The sequence below is a fragment of the Hyperolius riggenbachi genome, chromosome 4 (assembly GCF_040937935.1).
Source record: "Hyperolius riggenbachi isolate aHypRig1 chromosome 4, aHypRig1.pri, whole genome shotgun sequence".
NCBI classification, from domain to species: domain Eukaryota; kingdom Metazoa; phylum Chordata; class Amphibia; order Anura; family Hyperoliidae; genus Hyperolius; species Hyperolius riggenbachi.
Genome location: NC_090649.1, coordinates 127,771,719 through 127,791,296, shown reverse-complemented (window position 1 = coordinate 127,791,296; position 19,578 = coordinate 127,771,719). Strand labels below are relative to the sequence as shown.

General features: G+C 40.2%; 1 protein-coding gene across 10 annotated transcripts in view; it reads left to right on the top strand.

Annotated features, from left to right (window-relative positions):
- Window positions 1–19,578, top strand: part of MYO7B (myosin VIIB) — a 196,227-nt gene that overhangs the window by 95,064 nt on the left and 81,585 nt on the right. For all 10 annotated transcript variants that reach the window (XM_068280582.1, XM_068280583.1, XM_068280587.1 and 7 more), the window contains 10 exons: window positions 3,754–3,912; window positions 4,767–4,859; window positions 5,768–5,862; window positions 9,382–9,466; window positions 11,434–11,652; window positions 12,386–12,514; window positions 12,624–12,824; window positions 13,905–14,075; window positions 18,075–18,158; window positions 18,939–19,066. In XM_068280582.1, coding sequence (XP_068136683.1) covers window positions 3,754–3,912; window positions 4,767–4,859; window positions 5,768–5,862; window positions 9,382–9,466; window positions 11,434–11,652; window positions 12,386–12,514; window positions 12,624–12,824; window positions 13,905–14,075; window positions 18,075–18,158; window positions 18,939–19,066 — 1,364 coding nt within the window. The remainder of the gene's footprint in view (window positions 1–3,753; window positions 3,913–4,766; window positions 4,860–5,767; window positions 5,863–9,381; window positions 9,467–11,433; window positions 11,653–12,385; window positions 12,515–12,623; window positions 12,825–13,904; window positions 14,076–18,074; window positions 18,159–18,938; window positions 19,067–19,578) is intronic.

Sequence of the window (19,578 nt, the reverse complement as noted above, 5' to 3'; positions counted from 1 at the left end):
GTGGTAGATTTTTGGAAAAAAGTGATGCAATATACTAAACAAATGTGTAAAATCCAATTGGAACTGAGCCCTCTGTTAATGCTGTTTAACTTTGAAGAATCACACACAGAGTCAGAAGGCAATCCACAGGCCATCACTAAAGTCTTGAGTAAACTAGCTCATCTGATCCTAATCACAGCTCGAAAGGTGATCTTCAACAAGTGGATCTATACAAGTCCGCCCACATTGTGGGATGTTAAAGAGGAACTCATGCACCTCCACCAACTGGATAAAATGGACACATTAAACCACAAGGACAAGAAAACAAAGACATTCTTTAAAAAATGGAAACTCTTTATTGAAAGGATTTACACACAACAGGAAATAAGAGACTTGATGGAACACTTCAAGTACACAAAATAGTACCTGACAGAACATTTGCTGGGCACGCTTGGAAAACTAGACATTTCCTAAGGTCTTTTTGAAGTGTATGGTCTGGAGTGACAGGGAAGGGTGGAGGGAAGGGGGGGGGGAGAAATGGGGGGGGGGGGGTGAGGGGAGAAAGGACGTTCCAGATAACCGCTCCACCACGGCACTACAGGGGGAGTTTCCCATTGGATTTTTTATGCTTATATAATTTGGTTTATAAAAGTTACTTCCTGTATGCTAAAATTGTTAAGCTCAATGCCTCATGGAGGGAATGAAACGTTGCTAATGTTAATTGTGAAAAGTTTAATAAAGTTTTGTTAAAAAAAATAAATAAATGGGATGATGCAAGTATATACAGCTATACTCACAAGAGGGGGTTGTAACCACAGTATAAGCCAGCGGGAATTTAACCATCCCCGCTCAGTTTTCCTGGTCCTCCCGGAAGATGGATGGTCCCTATCCTGGGTTTGTAGTTTTTAAGGAAAAAAAAATATTACTTCCAAAGGAGGTTTATCTGGATACTCATAAGAATGGAGGTGCCCAAGTGTAAATATATTTATATATAAACTTCTAATAGTTAAAATAAGAATGAGAGGTAATATTTTACCTCTCCTGGCTACAAAAACACCAGTAGTACTGGAAATTGTGTTTTTGAATAAATACTTTTACAGTACTACTGGTGTTTTTGTCATCAGGAGAGGTAAGGGATTACCTCTCATTCTTATTTTAACTATTAGAAGATTATACAGTATATACTTTTACACTTGAGAGCTTCCATCCTTACTGTAGCTATGGGGAAGTAGAGAGGTTAGTAGACCTTTCCATAAAGGCAGCACGGTGGCATAGTGGTTAGCGCTCTCTTGCAAGCGCTGGGTCCCGGTTCAAATCCCAGCCAGGTCAACATCTGCAAGGAGTTTGTATGTTCAAGAAGAAGGGGATGGGGAACAATTTGTTAATGATTACTACTATTCAAAGTATTGTAGAAGTGATTTGATTAACCAGTTCGGCCTATCTGGACGAGAAAGTTCGTCCAGATAGGCTCTGCTGCCGCCGCCGCGTGGTGGGCGCGCTCCCGTGCGCACTCCCGCCACTAGCCCCCCGATCAGTGAATGGGAATATAATTCCCATTCACCGATCTAACTTCCCCACAGAAAAAACGACGCTTTCTATTGAGAGAGCGCGGTATTTCTGCCCCCCAGGAAACTTCTCCGTGTTCTTTTAGTTCCTGGATGCGAGATCGTTCGCATCCAGGACTTTTTTGACTGTGGCCATCTTGTGGCCAAATAGTAAACTGCACCCACATACATTTTTCAATAAACAATTGCTGTTTCCCTCCCACACCAAAAATTACTCACATACATTTTTTATTAAGAAAAAAAAATACAATTAAAAAAAAAACAACAACAACATAAATAGTGAAGAGGAAAAGAGCCTAAACCCCTGTGTTGGACAGAGGGAGCGATCTTGACAATACTGTGCAAGTCTGTGTAGTTGTCATCGAAGGGTGCTGCTCTCTTGGGTGCCACTCTAGGTGGTATATAATCTGCAGTAGACAGTGGGATGTGGGGGGATGGGTGGAAAAACAAGGGGTGGGGGAGAGCGCACTCAGGTTGTCATTCAATAAAAATGGCCAGCCGGCCGTGGAATATTCTCACCTGGATCTGTGGCTGACTGTCCCATACGGGGTGGCCAGCAGAAAGGCTTTGTCCCACTTGGACCGGGGACCAAGTCTTGGCAGAAGTCCTCCTCCACAAGGCGTGAAGACGATAGCCTCCTTCAGAGCTGTAGTAGCAGGCTGCTGTTCTGGTATATTTTCCACCTAGCCTGAGTGCTGTGATGCCACTATAGGCGGCTGCACTGTCAGGCAGTCGTGGGTGGATTAAGAAATTTGAGTTTAAGCGATTTGCCAGTGCAAGTGTATGCAAGTAGGAAATAGACGGCGGCTGCCGTGTGAATCAAAAGTAAAAACTTTTATTGTAGCTAAGCAACGCGTTTCAGAGGGCTCAACCCTCTTTCATCAGGCTGATGAAAGATCACTCCACTATCTATTTTAATCATCCGAAATAAAACAATTCAGGTCCATTTCTATATTTAGGCCACTAGGTGTCATTGTCTTCATCTCAAATATCCACTTTGTCTCTAACTTGGAGATTTCCCTTGTCCTATGACACTCTCTCCAGTTCCCTGATAATTTTTCAATTGCACAAAACTTCATATAACTCGGGTCTTTTTGATGACACAGCTTGAAATGTTTCGAAACACTGTGTCCTTCAAATCCGCGCTCAATGTTATATACATGCTCTGATATACGTTTCCTCAGTAGTCTAGTTGTCCTACCAATATATTGGTATCCACACGTACACCAAACTAAGTACACCACATGTGTGGAATTGCATGTAATGCAATCCTTCAGTTTGTATGATTTTCCAGTTGCTTCGGACCTAATCTCAAATTTTCTTTCTGAGTGAGTTGTCTCACATGGTCCACATTTTCTACACGGGAAAAACCCCTTCCTACCCAGCATGTCTCCTTTTCTTTGCTGGGGGCCATCCACATATGATGGTACTAGGATGCTCTGCAGATTCCGGGCTTTCCTACATATAAACTTAGGTCGGGGTGGTAGATGCTGTCCCAATATATGGTCACTTCTCAGTATATTCCAATGTTTTTTAATAATGTTCTCGATCTCCCTATATTGACTATTATAATCTAGGATTATAGCAAAATCCTGGTTCTGTCCCACCCCACTTCCATCATCCTTATCCTTCAGCAGATAATCCCTATCTATTTTTTCCACCTTTCTAAATTCCTCCCACAACATACTCCTATCATACCCCTTTTCTTCAAACCTTTGGATTAGGATTCTACTTTGCTCCCTAAAGTCCTCCTCATGGGTGCAATTCCGCTTGATCCGGCAAAATTGTCCTTTTGGAATATTTTTTAACCATTTTTCGTGATGGCAACTATTCCTTGGAATGTATCCATTCCTATCTGTTTTCTTGAAGAACGTTTTGGTCACAATTTTCTTCCCTACCTTCTTCAGTTCCAAATCCAAAACGTTAACCCCAATCTCACTACTTGTTGCTGAAAGTACAATCCCCAGATTGTTCTGATTGAGCCAATTAATATATTCATCTATACTCATCTGTCCATTTTTCCACACTATCAATAGGTCATCAATATAACGCCACCATTGTTGTACCTGTAGGCTCCTTTCATCTTCGATGACCTGTCTTTCCCATTTGCCCATAAAGATATTAGCAAGGCTGAGGGTTGAATATTTGGGATTGGAAGAGCTATAAGAGTGTTCTCACCTATGTATCTTTTGATTCTTGTATTCTGCAGATCTTTGATCGGGAGCTGTGTATCCGGCAGCTAAAATACTCTGGAATGATGGAGACCATACGAATCCGGAAAGCAGGGTACCCGATCCGTTACACGTTTTCTGATTTCTTTCATAGATTTCGGGTATTGCTACCACTGACTTCTCAAAATCGCAATAAGGTAAAGTATAGCCTATTTTCATCAATGATCACATAATACTGCAAATACCTTTTATCTATGAATTCATAGACAGTTCTGTAAAGGGGGCAATTTTTCATTTGCAGGGGGTGGGGGAGATAGGATTCCTTCAAACAGTTTAGAGAAGTCACACTTGATTATCTTCACACATCCCCCTGGATAAATAAGAGCAGAGGGAAAGGTGTGTGTGTGTGTGTATGTGGGGGGGGGGGGGGGGGGAGGAGGGGGGGATGACCACTCCTACAGCTATTAAACACTAGGACAAGCTGCAGGGGAAAAAAGATGCTTGGATTATCTACTATCAAGAAAACAGAGCATTGTTTACTTTGAGTAGCCAAATGTGCTGGCCAGTTAGCATTATGTTAACAAACTATTGTGTTATCAGTGGATCACTTAAGCTCTGTTTGATCTTTCCCCCATATAAAAGCAGTGCTGGCTGGCTAATAGTGCCACCTTGGATGGTGGTTTTATTAGGGCTAGTTCACATTAAGCACTTAACTGCAATCGCGATTTGGCGGGCAAAATCTTTTTACCACGATTTGCGCTGGTGATTTCCGTTCAATAAAATGAGAATCAGCGCAATCGTCAACAAAACGGGTTTGCAATTCATCGCAATAGCAAAGGCTGCATTGTAACCATAGGGATACATTAGCAGGAGCGCTTTGCTGATTGCCGGGGATCAGCCCATAGGGTGTTTGCTGCTTTCATTTTAAGTACAATATGCACTATTTTACACGAAGAAGGGAAGCCATGAATGGTTCTTATCTAACTCCTTTTATTACATGTTCACTGCTATGATAAGGAAATTCATCTTTCTTTTATCTCTCTTTGGTTAGAAGGATGACCAGGCTTGCTCTATTGATATTTGTGGAGAAATACTTGGAACAAGTGAAGACTGGAAAGTGGGAAAAACAAAACTTTTCCTGAAGGTACATTTTTTGCTGTAAACACATATGTAAATGAATCAAATACCAGTTGTAATTCCTATAAAGATCAGGCTAGTCTTTGAGTTTAAAGTGCATACACACCTTTGATGAAAGTCGCCCATCGGGGATCAGGTTGCGCGACATCGCTGGGCTGAGCTGCGAAATCGCTGTGTAGCTGACAACGCGGTTTGTTGCCACGCGGGGAGGCGGAGGGATGACAGAGCAGTGTGACATCAGTCAATGGGTGGGGGAGCAGCATGAACAGTGTGATCGGTCATCGCTGGGTGGATCGCTTGCGGGTTGGAGTTTAGGGGCCGCAAACCTGTGTACACACGCCTGATTATCAGTGTGTACGAGCCTTTAGGCGCCCATTGTTTTCTTTTGTTGGGCAACTTTTGGTAGGCACTAATCAATATATAACTGGAAAACTCCACAAGACCTGCCATTTTGGAGATGTTCCGATGTTCCGACCCAGGAGACTAATCATCACAATCTGGCCCTTGTCAAAGTCTGTAAGATCCTTATGTTTGGCCAAATAATTTGTCATAATTTGCCAAATTTCAGTCATCCTTTAATGTTCACAGTTCTCCTGTCCTGATCAGTAAAATTTGATTATTTAGAAAAGTGGGTATCCTGTAATAAAAGTACATCACGCCTAACTAAACTGTTAGAAGGGGTTGAAGGCTACACTTTCAACATATTGATGTGTCAAACATGGGGGGTGGGGTGTGCAGATAGATTGGCACAAATGTCCGCTGATTATGAAAGAATTTGTATATTAGAGTCATACGCACAAAATATATTGATTTGGAACAGTAAAGTTATGTTTCCAACATACTGTCAAATATTTAATATTTCTAGAAACACTTTAAAAACGTGTTTTTGTTTTTTGTACATTTCTTTTGTTTTAGGATTACCATGACACCAAACTAGAAGTGGAACGTGAAAAAGCTCTGACTTACAGAGCAATCCTCATTCAGAAGGTTTTGAGAGGCTACAAAGACAGGTAGGATATAGGTGGTACATTAGGGCTGTCAGATAAACATAAAATATAAGAACAACTGTAGCAAAAGGTATGTGGATGCTGCCATTTTTATTTCATATTTAACAATACCAGTTGCCTGGCTATCCTGAACAAGCATGCAGCAGATCAGATGTTTCTGACATTATTGTCCAATCTGACAAGATTGGCTGCATGCTTATTTCTGGCGTTATTCAGAGACTACTGCAGCCAAATAGATCAGCAGTATGCCAGGCATCTCGTATTGTTTAAAAGGAAATAAATATGGCAGCCTCCACATACCTCTTGCTACAGTTGTCCTTTAACATATTCTTTAGGATGTGGCCTTGTACGTTGGTAACTGGTTTTCCTGCCAAATTATTGTTTCGGTGTTTTATACAATACATACTGTATATTCATTTATCAATTTTGAAAATAAAAAGAACTCAGATTTTTATACTCCTAAAAGAGCAATGAAAAAATGGAACACATGTTTAATTTGGAGATATTTTTTTTTATTAATATGAAACATTAAACTCCAGCATTGCACTTTACATTATGGACACTTTTTGGGCATGGGGGGGAAGGAGCAATACAATCTTTGTTGAACTGTTACTGCTCTCTGTTTTTGGTAGGGACGTATCTGGGTAATATGGTGCCTATGGCAAACACTAATATTGCACCTCCCCGTCAGACCACCAAGTCCCGTAATAACAGCTTCCAATCTTGCAGTGATACAAGTCCCCCATGGAGCACAATGAAAGGAGGAGGTGGCAGCCATGGCGCCCATGGTGCTGTGGTGCCTATGGCACAAGCCATGCCTGCATCCCTCTAGATATGCCTCTGGTGTTTGGTCATGAATAATCTCCCTTACGTCTGTTCTAATGTAATTTAATGACACTAGAGTTCTGTAAGGTCTGTGGTAGAGGAAATTAAAGGACAACTATAGATTAACATGTTTTTTAAACTGGGATTGGAATAGTTTGTCTAGGTGTTCCGAAGTACGGCTTTATATCTCTCCCCGCTTATTTGTTCCTTTCATTTTAATGAAATTCCTTTTACAATTCACTGATGGGTGACAGGTGTCGGACCAGTAAATCATGGGGGGGGGGGGGGGGATATCCCTCACCTAACATCTGTTAACCCTGTGTGTATTTTATATATTTTGCAGATGACAGGTCTTACTAGCTTACATTGCAGCTGCTAGTTTTGTATCTCTGAATGACCTTTCCAGATAAGATACTGGGCTTTCACGCACAGCTGTCTGAGGAGAATAAAGAGCTAGCAGAAGGAAATGTACCTGTTATCTACAGCATAAATAAACACTCTCTGCTAATTGTGTGTAAAACCTGATACCAAGGCAGGATTTTTATACTAAAGTTGCTGTCAAAGAAAAATACTTTGTAGTCTTCTGAGAGATGCAGAGACCAGTACAGGCTCTATTGTCCCATTTCTCATGAAGCACAGACTCCACTTTGCTAATAAATCATTACAATGCAGCTAAAACTTACACACAATGGCTATCATTCATAAAAGTGTGTTCGGTAAAAAAAATCTGGGTGGGAAAATACCGCATTCGGTATTTTAGGACCTTTGTGTGCTGATTCATAAAGGTTTTCACAGCTGCCTTTGAAGTTCGGTAAATTACCGCAGCCCATTGAGCGGTACAGCAGAAGTGTGGTGATATCTCTCTTTTGTTACAAGCTGTAATTATGGTTCCCTGCACAGACTTGCAGAGACTTCAGCTCCCTGCACAGATGACTCGCACAGACTTCGGCTCCCTGCACAGATGACTCACACAGACTTCGGCTCCCTGCACAGATGACTCACACAGACTTCGGCTCCCTGCACAGATGACTCACACAGACTTCGGCTCTCTGCACAGATGACTCACACAGACTTCGGCTCACTGCACAGATGACTCACACAGACTTCGGCTCCCTGCACAGATGACTCACACAGACTTCGGCTCCCTGCACAGATGACTCACACAGACTTCGGCTTCCTGCACAGATGACTCACACAGACTTCGGCTCCCTGCACAGATGACTCACACAGACTTCGGCTCCCTGCACAGATGACTCACACAGACTTCGGCTCCCTGCACAGATGACTCACACAGACTTCGGCTCCCTGCACAAACGACTCACAGAGACTTCGGCTCCCTGCACAGACTCACAGAGACTGACTCGCACAGACTTCGGCTCCGTGTACAGATGACTCACACAGACTTCGGCTCACTGCACAGATGACTCACACAGACTTCGGCTCCCTGCACAGATGACTCGCAGAGACTTCGGCTCCCTGCACAGCCTACTTTGCTCTTATCCGCATACTTATCGCCTCCTCCAAGCAAGCGGTATTCTCCTTCCCAATACCGCCTGCTCTAATCTTTAAGAATTGACATTTAGTGACATGTGTTGAGATAATCACGGCACAAGGCGGTAATTTACCTCACTGCTCGGTAATTTGAGCTTTTTATGCGGTAACAGCTTTTATGAATTTACATTTTGCTAAGTGCTCGGTAAAGTCAGCTGTTTTCAGCATTACCGCATGCGGTAATGCTTTATGAATGATAGCCAATGAAGTATAGCTTTTCTAGCTTTTGGCTCTGATATTTAACAGAGCTTTACACAGCTACATAGACATTATTGTACGTTGTAATTTTAGAACAGTTGGCTATTGATAGTTGGCTATTTATAAATTAATCTGATTACTACATTCCTCCAGGGTTTCTCTGCATTCTGCTGTGTGTGGCTAATTGCACAGATAGTAAAAGGGAAGTTACTGGGGTGTTACTAGGCAGCCTGTATTTTACACAGAGCACTGAAAAGTATTTTGGTTGAAAAATATTGCTATTTGAGCAAACAAGCCCTTAAAATCCAACCTAAAGGGGAACTTCAAACTAAACAAACATACTGTCATTAAATTCATTAAATTACATTAGTTATGTTAATTTAAATAGATAGGTAATATAATCTCTTACCCACCCTGTTTTAAAAGAACAGGCAAATGTTTCTGATTTCATGGGGGCAGCCATCTTTTTCATGGGGCAGCCATCTTTTTTGGTTGAAAGGAGGTGACAGGGAGCATGAGACACAGTTCCAACTGTCCTGTGTCCTGATCACCCTTCCCAGTTGCGTGTGCTAGGCTTCAAATCTCAAATTCAAAATTAAAAACAAATTTGTGCCAAAACAGCAGAAGGAGAACAACAACATCAGAAATCCCATCATGCTTTGCACAGCATCAGGGGAAAAATGCCTGGGCAGTTTTCTTCTGTGCAGCTAAAAATGAGGCTTGGGTAAGAAAAACAAAGTTGTGATGCTGTGAACCTGTTAAAGAAACACTAAGCCTTTTCAGTGCTGTTGAGTAGATTTTTAGTCTGGAGGTTTACTTTAAGAAATTGTATTATATATCCAAGCAGCTCTACCATTCCAAACGATAGAATGGTTTGTTTAAAATGTTGTCTACTTCATTAGGTTTGAATATTGCTGACTTTTTGCTCTCTTGTGTTTTACTATGCAGGAAGCGATTCCTTAGACAGAGACAGGCTGCAGTGAAGATCCAGGCAGCATGGAGGGGCTTCCATTGCAGGAAAACTTATCTCAAGGTGATATTTGCTGATCTGTAAAAGTCTCTGCTCTGTCTTGGAAATTGTGTCATACCTTTGTCAGATTGTACCTCTTACCCTCCCATGGGACAAGAATCTACGATCATGAAAATCTCTCTTGAGCTCCCAGGGGTGTAGATACTCTTCTCTGTTCATATACGCCCATTGCCCATTAAAGAACACCAAATTAGTATTTTAGCTAATTAAAAGCAATAGTAAATGCTTGGAAATTGTTTAGAATCAATTATCATGTACTACGATTAAATATATATTTGTCAAGGAGTGCTTCTGATAATGTTTACTATGCTAGGGGGTACTTGTTGAGTACAGGGTTTTAAAAGGGGTACATACCAATAAAATGTTGAGAAACACTGTGTTTCTCAAAAATACACCTTATTTTCCAAATAGATGATTGTTGCCGTACATTGTACTAGCGACATAATTTAAATGATGTAATAACCGGGAGAAATGGGCAAAAAAGTATGGGTTTTAATTATAGTAGCATGTTTTATTTTAAAACTATATTCATTGAAAACTGAGAAATTATATATTTTTTCCCTTATTACTTCCGTTAAAATGCATTTAAAACAACCCACTTCTTAGCAAAAAGTACCACCCAAAGAAAGCCTAAGTTGTGGGAAAAAACATTGTATATATTATTTCAGTGTGATAAGTACTGATAAAGTTATTGGTTAATGAATGGGCGCAGCCCTGAAATGTTAAAATTTCTCTGGTGTTTAAGGGGTTAACCATTAACCTAACCATTAACCCTTAGAGATGAAGTGGTTTATGTTGAGCAGGTGTTTTCATAACAAAAACAGTCTCCCAAATATCCATGACTTTTTTTTTTTGCAAAAGCAGCCATTCTTTCTGCCATGTACTGGGGGAATCTGTGATCATAGGGGGCTTGCATTTTGTACCTTTTGACTATATATTTTCTGGCTGAACCTTCCATGACATACCATCTTCTGCTTGGCCTGCAGGCTGACAGCAAAGTCGCTGATTGGCTTTGCAAGGGTTAGGGTTATGTTATTGTTAGTTTAACATAAATGAATGGGTTGGAATTTATTTCAAAGTAAAATGATTGCTGCAGTACTTGTGCTCCATTCCATTCTGGTCTGCTAACCCTTCATTTTGGTTGTTGCCATCCCCTTTTTCTAGTTCTAGTTAGGATTAGCGTGTTGATAACCAATATGGTAAAACCCAATAGGGGGACTGCAGTGATCTCTGATTGCTGCATCACAAATGTAAAGCCTACAATACAGTATATAAAAGTCTTTAAAGATCACTTCCTTTTTCTCAGGGAGTAGTGACTGGTCATACACCTTCACTGTTCCCTATAACAAAACATTTCAAACAGTAATAAAATATTAGCTGCTTTTACAAGGAACTGAACCAGAATTCAGCGTGCCACTGCCCTGCTTGAAAACAGCCATAGACCTTCCATGGCATTCCATAGAGAATCTTAACACACTCATTGGAACCTCGGTGAGAATCTATAATGGAGAAATCCTTCCACCTCTTTACTATAGACTGCAATACATTTTATGAAATTGCAAGTTTGAAAAATTCTTTTTTTTTTCATGACTTTTTGCAAAGCTGAATTTATCTGTTTCCCTTATCCATAATCAGCATGTGGATTGATAGATGGTGTATGTGGAAATCATAGAGGGACGGAAGCATTCACAAGCTCTTCAGATGTTTGACTGATGGAGCAGAGTGGTAGATACACCCAGTTAGAACTCTTTACTGAACAAAACGTGCAGAGATAAATCATACACAACCATCAGGTAATACAGCTTACTTAGAACAGAGAGGAACACAGAATGAATACAAGAAATCAAAATACTATAGCAATCATCACATAATTTTACAGACAGTGACATCTTGTGGTTGCTTTACTATACTGCAGTTTAGGTAATCCTGTTGATACTACTAACTTGTACACGTTTTTTTCTTTGCTTTAGATGCGACATGGTTTCCAAAGGCTTCAAGCAGTAGTGAGAAGCAGACAGCTCCGTCTCCAGTACCAGGGCACTCAGGCAATCATAACAAAACTACAGGCAAGATGTAGAGGGTACGTCATACGACAGAAGGTTATAAAGGAGAAGAAGGCACTGCTGGTTATCCAGACCTACACCAGGGGCATGCTGGCACGGATGAAATACCAGAGGCTGAAGAAAAATGTAAGCATAATCTATGTATATATAACAGCAGTAGTGAATCATATTAGTATCACACACCCCTGTGTTGTACTGGTCCAAGCCCTTTCCCATAGAGCCATATCAATCCCTGCCATGCGCTGAGGAGGACCAAAAGTCCAAAACAAGCAGTTTGCATGTGGGGTTAGTATGGCTCTGTAAAACTTAAAGCTATAGGCTTGCTAGACACCAGTGGCTCTGGATGCTAGCCTGGCTACAGGGGCATAAAAAATTATTTGCATATTCAGTTGCAGTGCATTGTGGTTAAACACAGATGTTCACTTAAAGCTGAATTATTGTAAATTCCTTCTGTTTTAAGAAGGCAAACCACACTAAACACCCCTTTATAATAACATCAGTTGATATACTGTACAAAACAGACATAAAAAAATAAACAAGGATTTGAATTGCGTAAGGTTTAACAAGTATAAAGTGTAATTTCTAATGTGTCATATTAAAGGACAGATACATAAAAAACCAGCAAGATACGTCACAGTAAAAACATTTTTACTGTCGCGTATCTTGCTGTGTTTTATGCATGGACTTTATATGGACTTTTATATGACACATTAAAAGTTATGATACTTAGAAAACTTTACGCAATTAAAACCCGCATTTGTTTTGTATAATTTATATTTGTATAACTGGCCAAGAACTAGTTTACCTACTGATTTCCTTTGCGCAGCTTATTGAGAAGTTGTCTGTTTTCTAATGACAGGAGTACTTGAGCCAACAAGAGTTGGCAATGGATGAGCTGAAGAGGAGGAAGCAGAAGGAACTTCTCCATCAACAGGAGGAAGAAAATTTGGCCATTGTGGAGCAAGTGTTTGGCTTTTTACCTGTTGATGTAGGTATATTGTATTGTGCCCATTGTGTTGTAATGTGCCCATTGTGCTGGCAAAATACACTTGGTAGCTAGAAATCCAGACTTACAAAGAAACATTCTCTTCTTCTAGGATCTGGAGTCACCCCAGCATTTACATGAAACTGACCTAGACTCACTGCCACTAAAGCTAGAGCGAGAGATCGACCGTTTGGGAGATTTCACGTTTCCCAAGTTTGCTGCTACTTACTTTCAAGGTGCTGCAACAGATACCTACATACGAAAGCCACTGCACCAGCCACTGCTGTATCACGAAGACCAAAGTGATGTTTTGGTAATGGTTATACATATGGTTTGCATGCCTGTATTTCATTGGAATTCATTATTTCAGTAGGTTACAAAGGAAGATAGCTGTACAGTGCATCTGAAATTTTTTACAAAAAAACAAACAAACTGGAGATCATAAGTCCATGGAATGCATCTAATGAGGAATTAATAGAGATTCTGGTAATAAAAACAATGCAAAGGAAAGGAACATTGTGTTTGTTATTACTGATCAATTTCTGTAGGAGAAATAATAGAGGAGCATGTGATTGATTGAACATGTGATCAGTTAGTAAGCCTGATTGGCTGGCCATGAGCACATGATCAGGGCTCAGTTCTGCTTCCTGTGTAGCTAACAGCAAGCAGAAGTACTGATGAGTCTGACGTGACCAAAACCAGACAATCAAATATAAACTAATCACATGCTTCTCTGTGATTTATTCTATAGGAGGAATTGAACTTCTCTATTACAATAAAATATTTTATAAATTTTTTTGTTTGTGGTTCTCCAGCCACCGCACATGGTTAATGCTTCCATTGTTTGTCAATACACAAGCACACACACAGTGGAAACAGCAACACCGTGTTCTTTTTCTCGCACAAAATCACATGTTAGATAGAAACAGCCCATTAAATTTTTCTGTGTATGGAAAATCCCTGACATTTGTGTCTAGTGGAAATATAGCCTTAGGTTCCTTTCACACTTCAAACCATCCATTGCGGTACAATTCTTCTGCAACCGCACCGCACTGGTCCCTCAAAAAAGTGGCGCCATACCATTCCAATGAAAGTATGCTTCACTTCCAGGTGAAACAACATACAACGGAGTTACTCTTGCACCATCACAACGGAACCTGTCCCGTTGTGTTCAGCGTGTTAGCCCCATAGGACTATTACTACTTCTTTGACGTTTTTGTGTGAAGTGACACAATGGACCACAGGAAGTGTGAAAGGGCCCATCAGTGGTCCACTGCTATTGGTTCTCTTTTGGCTTTAACCATTCTTGGTTACTGGTAAATGAGTACAATATTTCTAATTTATTTTTTTTTGCAGTCTTCATTATGATGTGCCCTGATTTTCTCTGTTTTAGGCTTCATTAGCTGTTTGGAAGATTATTTTGCGATTCATGGGAGACCTTCCTGAGCCAGTATTATATGCTGCGAGATCTGCAAGTCAGAGCAGCTCAGTGATGACACAAATATACGACACCTTGACTAAGAAGGACAGGATTCAAGCTGGAGTAAAGGACAACATGCAGGGAGTAAGCTGGAAATATGTTTATTCATTTGCAAAAACATGTTAAGCAAAGCTTGCAGTTCTCCGTTCAGTGTTATTTTGAATAGGATATGGTACAAAAATGTGGGCAAGTAAACCACTGAATGGTAGGTGTACATGGAACAATCTAAATTATACACTGATCTGAACAATTTAAATAGAAACTTTACTGAATATAATATAATTACCTAACTAAATTTGCTTTTTTTTTATTTTATTTTTTTACTGTATACATACATATAAGTTATTTAGTCATTGTTTGCTCATTTTCTAATCCTTCCTTCACCCTGATTTACATTCTGAAATGTATTACAGGCGGCAACTTCTTTGCTGCAGGTATATCAATGAGGAATGTTTTCTGAAGTGTGTATGCCAAGGCCAGTAGAAATAATACCCCAGAATGCTCTGGGGGTAGAATTCTGCATAAGAAGGCTAAACATCACAGGGAGGTGGGGCTACATACCAATATTCAACAACATACAGATATTGGAAGTGTTTCTGATTCTGAAACCAGCATAATTAATGTAAAATTTGGTATACTTTATAATTCACTGCATTGTACTACTGTATATATCACTGTTCCTCTTTTTTTTTTTTTAAAGATAATTTTTTTATTGTTTTTGTAATATGGTTACACATTAACAAACACTTAGAACACAACAATCACAACACATTTTGGTGTTCTTCCGCAACTACCCAAAGTTACCTATTCTTGTGCCATAACTTTTTACAGATATCATATCTTAAACTCTTACAACCCTAGTTGTTACTATGGTTACAAAAAAAAGATAAAGCACCATTCCAACCACTTTGGATTACAGGTGAATATTCCTCTAATCATTAATAACAGTCACTGTTCCTCTTTAATCGGTTGAAACAGACCAAATTCAATACAGCAAAATTACATTTTCCACTTTTAATTTGAAGAATCTGAATGTTCCTGTTTTGATTAGCCATGCTATAAAGATTGGTTTATATCTGTGTTGGTGTCAGTTGATGCTATTTATTTGATTGTAGAAAAGATTAATAAAACAAAGGTGCCAAGAAAGGGGAAAATACACTGAAACCTGTTTAAAAGGGAGGCAGTGGTGCACTTAAAGTGAACCTCCAGACTAAAAATCTACTCAGCAGCACTGAAAAAGCTTGGTGTTTCTTTAACAGTTTCACAGCATCAGAAATTTGTTTTTCTTATCCAAGCCTCATTTTTGGCTGCACAGAAGTTAAGCTCCGCCCCATCAAAGAAATCTGCCTGGGCATTTTTCCCCTGATGCTGTGCAAAGCATGATGGGATTTCTGATGTTGTTGTTCTCGTTGCCTAGCAACTGGGAGAGGTGATCAGGACACAGGTCAATAGGAACTGTGTCTCATGCTCCCTGTCACCTCCTTTCAAAGAAAAAGATGGCTGCCCCTATGAAATCACAAACATTTGCCTGTTCTTTTAAAACAGGGTGGGTAAGAGAGTATATTACCTATCTATTTTAATTAAAATAACTAGGGTAACTTAATGACAGTATGTTTGTTTAGGCTGAAGTTCCTTTTTAACTGCAGGTAGACAGACTCGATTAGTCTAGTTTCAAAACATCTTTTATTTTTACATTTGAAAAAAAAACTCCAATTGCAACACATTTCACTGTAAACACTGCTTCTTCGGGCAAAGTTATTGGAGCATCTGGGAGGCACAAACCGTATACTCAGAAAAGTTGCTATAATACAATCAACCCATATCTACTGTTTTTACTGTACCTCATTATATAATAGGGCCTAGCACCCTTTATTTGTTATTGTCACTAGGTGAATAGAAAAACCCCCCATAAATATTAGATATTAAAATGTACCTTAGTGGTAGTTATAAAGACCTATTGCTCTCTGCACCATCATAAAAGTTTGAATGCTACATTAATACAAAGATTATACTGCTAGTGGATACCATTATTACATAATTTCATTAAAACCACCTATAAGGTTATTTGCTTCCATAATTAATCTTGGCAATGGTGAAGGTTGTATACACATTCCTTTTGTAAACAGTAATTACTCTAATAAATGGTATTGATAGCCAAAAGGCTTGTGCAAATGTGCATACAATTGAGCAAAACATGCAAGCAAATGTTGTGAACAGTGAGAGCTGGTAATGATATAAACTGTGCAGGTGAGGAAAAAAATAGGTAGCGCCTGTGGGGCTTAGGCTCTGTTCCCACTTGAGTGGAGAACGGACATTTTTTCACCATTTTCCGTGCATTGCTCATATGCACAGCATGGCTGTAGTGAGCAAATGGACTTGCTGCTCACTACAGCCAGGTGCACATCATCTGACCCTGGACATTCATTTTCACATACTGGCTGCTGTTGGCAACCTAATTACATTACATACATTCATCAACCCAGTGATTATGCTGGGCAACTGTTTACTTGTTGCACGGGTTTGACTAGACAAAATGGATATCTGATGCATAGGAGAGGATTTTATCCAAACTCTATGTAACACTTTCTGATGATTTTTTAACTGCCTCATGTCACGACCTTTGAACTTTAATTGTTTGCCTCTGAAGAAGCGTCTCTTGTATAGACCGCGAAACGTGCGTTAGGCCAATTACTGCACATCCATGTGGCAAATGGATTTTTAACAAATTTGTCATATTTGTTCATTACTTAATTACTGTAATTAAAAGTTACTGTATTATTGATTGTGGACCTGAAAACCCAAATTTCCTTGTTTTCTTGTTATCTGTATTGCTCTATTGACCAGAGGGGTGGTCCCCTTATTGCCGTTTTTCTTGTTATTCATCCATAATATTAGTTACGTATTTTAATTTACCATACAGCTTAATGTTTGCCTGTTAAGAGGATGCTGCAGTTATGGTATCAATGAGCAACTACATTCATGTCAATAAATATTCCCCACATTGTGGTATTCAATAATTGTACAGAAAAGTTAAATTATTTATTTATAGTTTGTTGAGTTCTAGTGAGATACTCCTCTTTCCCCAAAATTAAGACATCCCTGAAAGTAAGCCCAAGGATTTCAAGCATGCTTGAAATATATCCCCCTACCCTGAAAGTAAGCCCTAGCAGCAGTAAGGATAAAAACAATGGCAACTTATGTTATTACTGGAGGCCAGAAACTTCTTCCCGATAGGCTGAAGCTTGGGGACACAGCGGCATGGAGCTTGGGGAAAGAAGAGTATGCATATTGGAAGACACGGGGACAGCGCGACACGGAGCTGGGGGTAAGAGGAAGATGCAGGGGGACATCGGAGAACACATGGTGACACCAGGAGGAAATGGGGGACAGCGCAAGACACAGCAAAGGACATTAAACACAGGAGGATGGGATAGAGGAGGACATGAGTACAGAGGGATGCACAGGACGCTAAAGGTACAAGGGGGACACAGAGGCACACAAGAGGTGGCTCCAGTAGAGGAAGAGGCGGCACAGTGGGGAAGGCAGGGGGACACACAGCACAGGAATTTGTGTGTTCATAGAAATGTAAGACATCCCCTGAATGGCTCTGTCATTGGGCTGCACTCAGGGACATAGCGGCATGGAGCTGGGGGAAAGAGGAGGATGCAGGGGTACATCGGAGGACACCAGAAGAACATGGGGACAGCAGAAGACACAGCGGAGGATGTCAGTGGGACACAGGAAGACATGGGATAGAGGAGGACACAGGGACAGAGGAATACACTAAAGGTACAAGGGGGACACAGAGGCACAGGAACTTGTGTGTTCGAAGAAATATAAGATATCCCCTTAGAATAAGCCCTAGCACATCTTTTGGTGCAAAAATTAATATAAGACACTGTCTTAGTTTCAGGAAAACACTGTAGTAGCCTTCTTGAGTACAAATCTTTTTCTTGTAAATTGTTGAGCTGGGATCATTTTAAATTTTTTTCATTCTATTCTTAGAATGACTCTTTACAAGCCTGTAGACTATGTGAAGCAGTACAGTGCTTATAACACTGGGTGTTTCGCCTTCTCTTTCAGTCGCAAAGAATCAACTCAAAAGCTAAATTTTCTAAAGAAATTTCCTCCATGAAGCTGACAAAATCTTCAAAATTAGCTCTACAGGTAAGACAAAAATCACCATGCCATAAAATCCCCAACTACAACCACAATCAGTGGACCAAAAGGACAGAAAGTGAATGGACTGTAGTGCGTGTGTCAGATAACAACAACGAACAACAACAAAACATTTGTGAAGCGAATAAGGATCCAAAGCGAATAAGCTTTTCTTAGATCAGTGCTATGCTGTGTACATGGGGAAAAGTTATGTGAACATAAATGCCAGACTAAACAGGTTAGGTTATTAGTTTTTATTTAAATGTGTCCAGGGTTGGAGCTTTCTTGATTTAGTTTGGTATTCCACAGGGTAGGGGCAGCATGACAGAGAGCTCTGGCTACAAAGGTTTTTTAGTTGAACTCTGGGGATAGTCAAGTTATTGGATCCTTTTGATCTGAGGTTGTGGGTGAGAAGTTCAAATGTGCATGATTGTAAGCACTAAAAGAAAGGAAGAAATGAAAAGCGTAAATCTGTGCTGTATATGTGCTTACAGCAAACTTTAGGTTAAAACAAAGTAGGATGCCCTGGTGCTTATACTGACAGTGGAGTTTCCATGGAGCCAGTGGGCCATAGCTGATGTATGTATGCACGTGTAATGCACCATCCCCATCTCCCATTGTGATTAGTTATGTATGGGTAGGGGACAGGTCTACAGTTGGTACCCATTTAAAAGCAAGACATCTTTACACTTCTATTCATACATGTAAAAACTGTGAGCAAGCATTCTCTTTATGTGCAGCAGCTGTTTGATACAAAGGTACAATTTTATATCATATATATCATTTAAGGTTTCATATCAGCTGAGCACAGGGAAAGATATACTAGAAGATGAAAGTTCTCCAATTGAGAAACCTATGTCTATGCTGGAAAAAGCACATTTCATTGCTGGCAATGGAATCCTGCGGCCTGAAATCAGGTAAGGAATGGATCACATGTAATAGAATGTTAGGTGCTCAGGGGCCGAATGGCACTCAGTGTTACTGACAGTAAAGCAGCACAAAGTAAAGGAGTATGGGCTGCTGATGCTGACTCATTCTGTAATTTAAAGTGAACCTAAAGTGAACAAAAAAAATGAGATTAACTCACCTGGGGCTTCCCTCAGCCCCTGCAGACGATCGGTGCCCTCGCAGCCCCGCTCAGATGCTTCTGCACCCACCGGCGAACACTTCCGGTTTGGCCGTCACTGACCGACAGGCATGGGAACGCGAGTGATTCTTCACGTTCCCAGCCTGTATATCGCCCCCTATGCTGCTATTGCGACCTCCTGGCTGTCTAACAGCTTGTTGAATTCAGTCTGGTTTCCTAAAAAAGGAATATAAGCCAATGGAGTTTTATTTGGCTGAGAAAAGGCTATTGATATGTAAGGTTTTAGTGCTTAAACATTATTCATTATTTCTGTATGTTATTGTTTTTTTTTATTAGGAATTT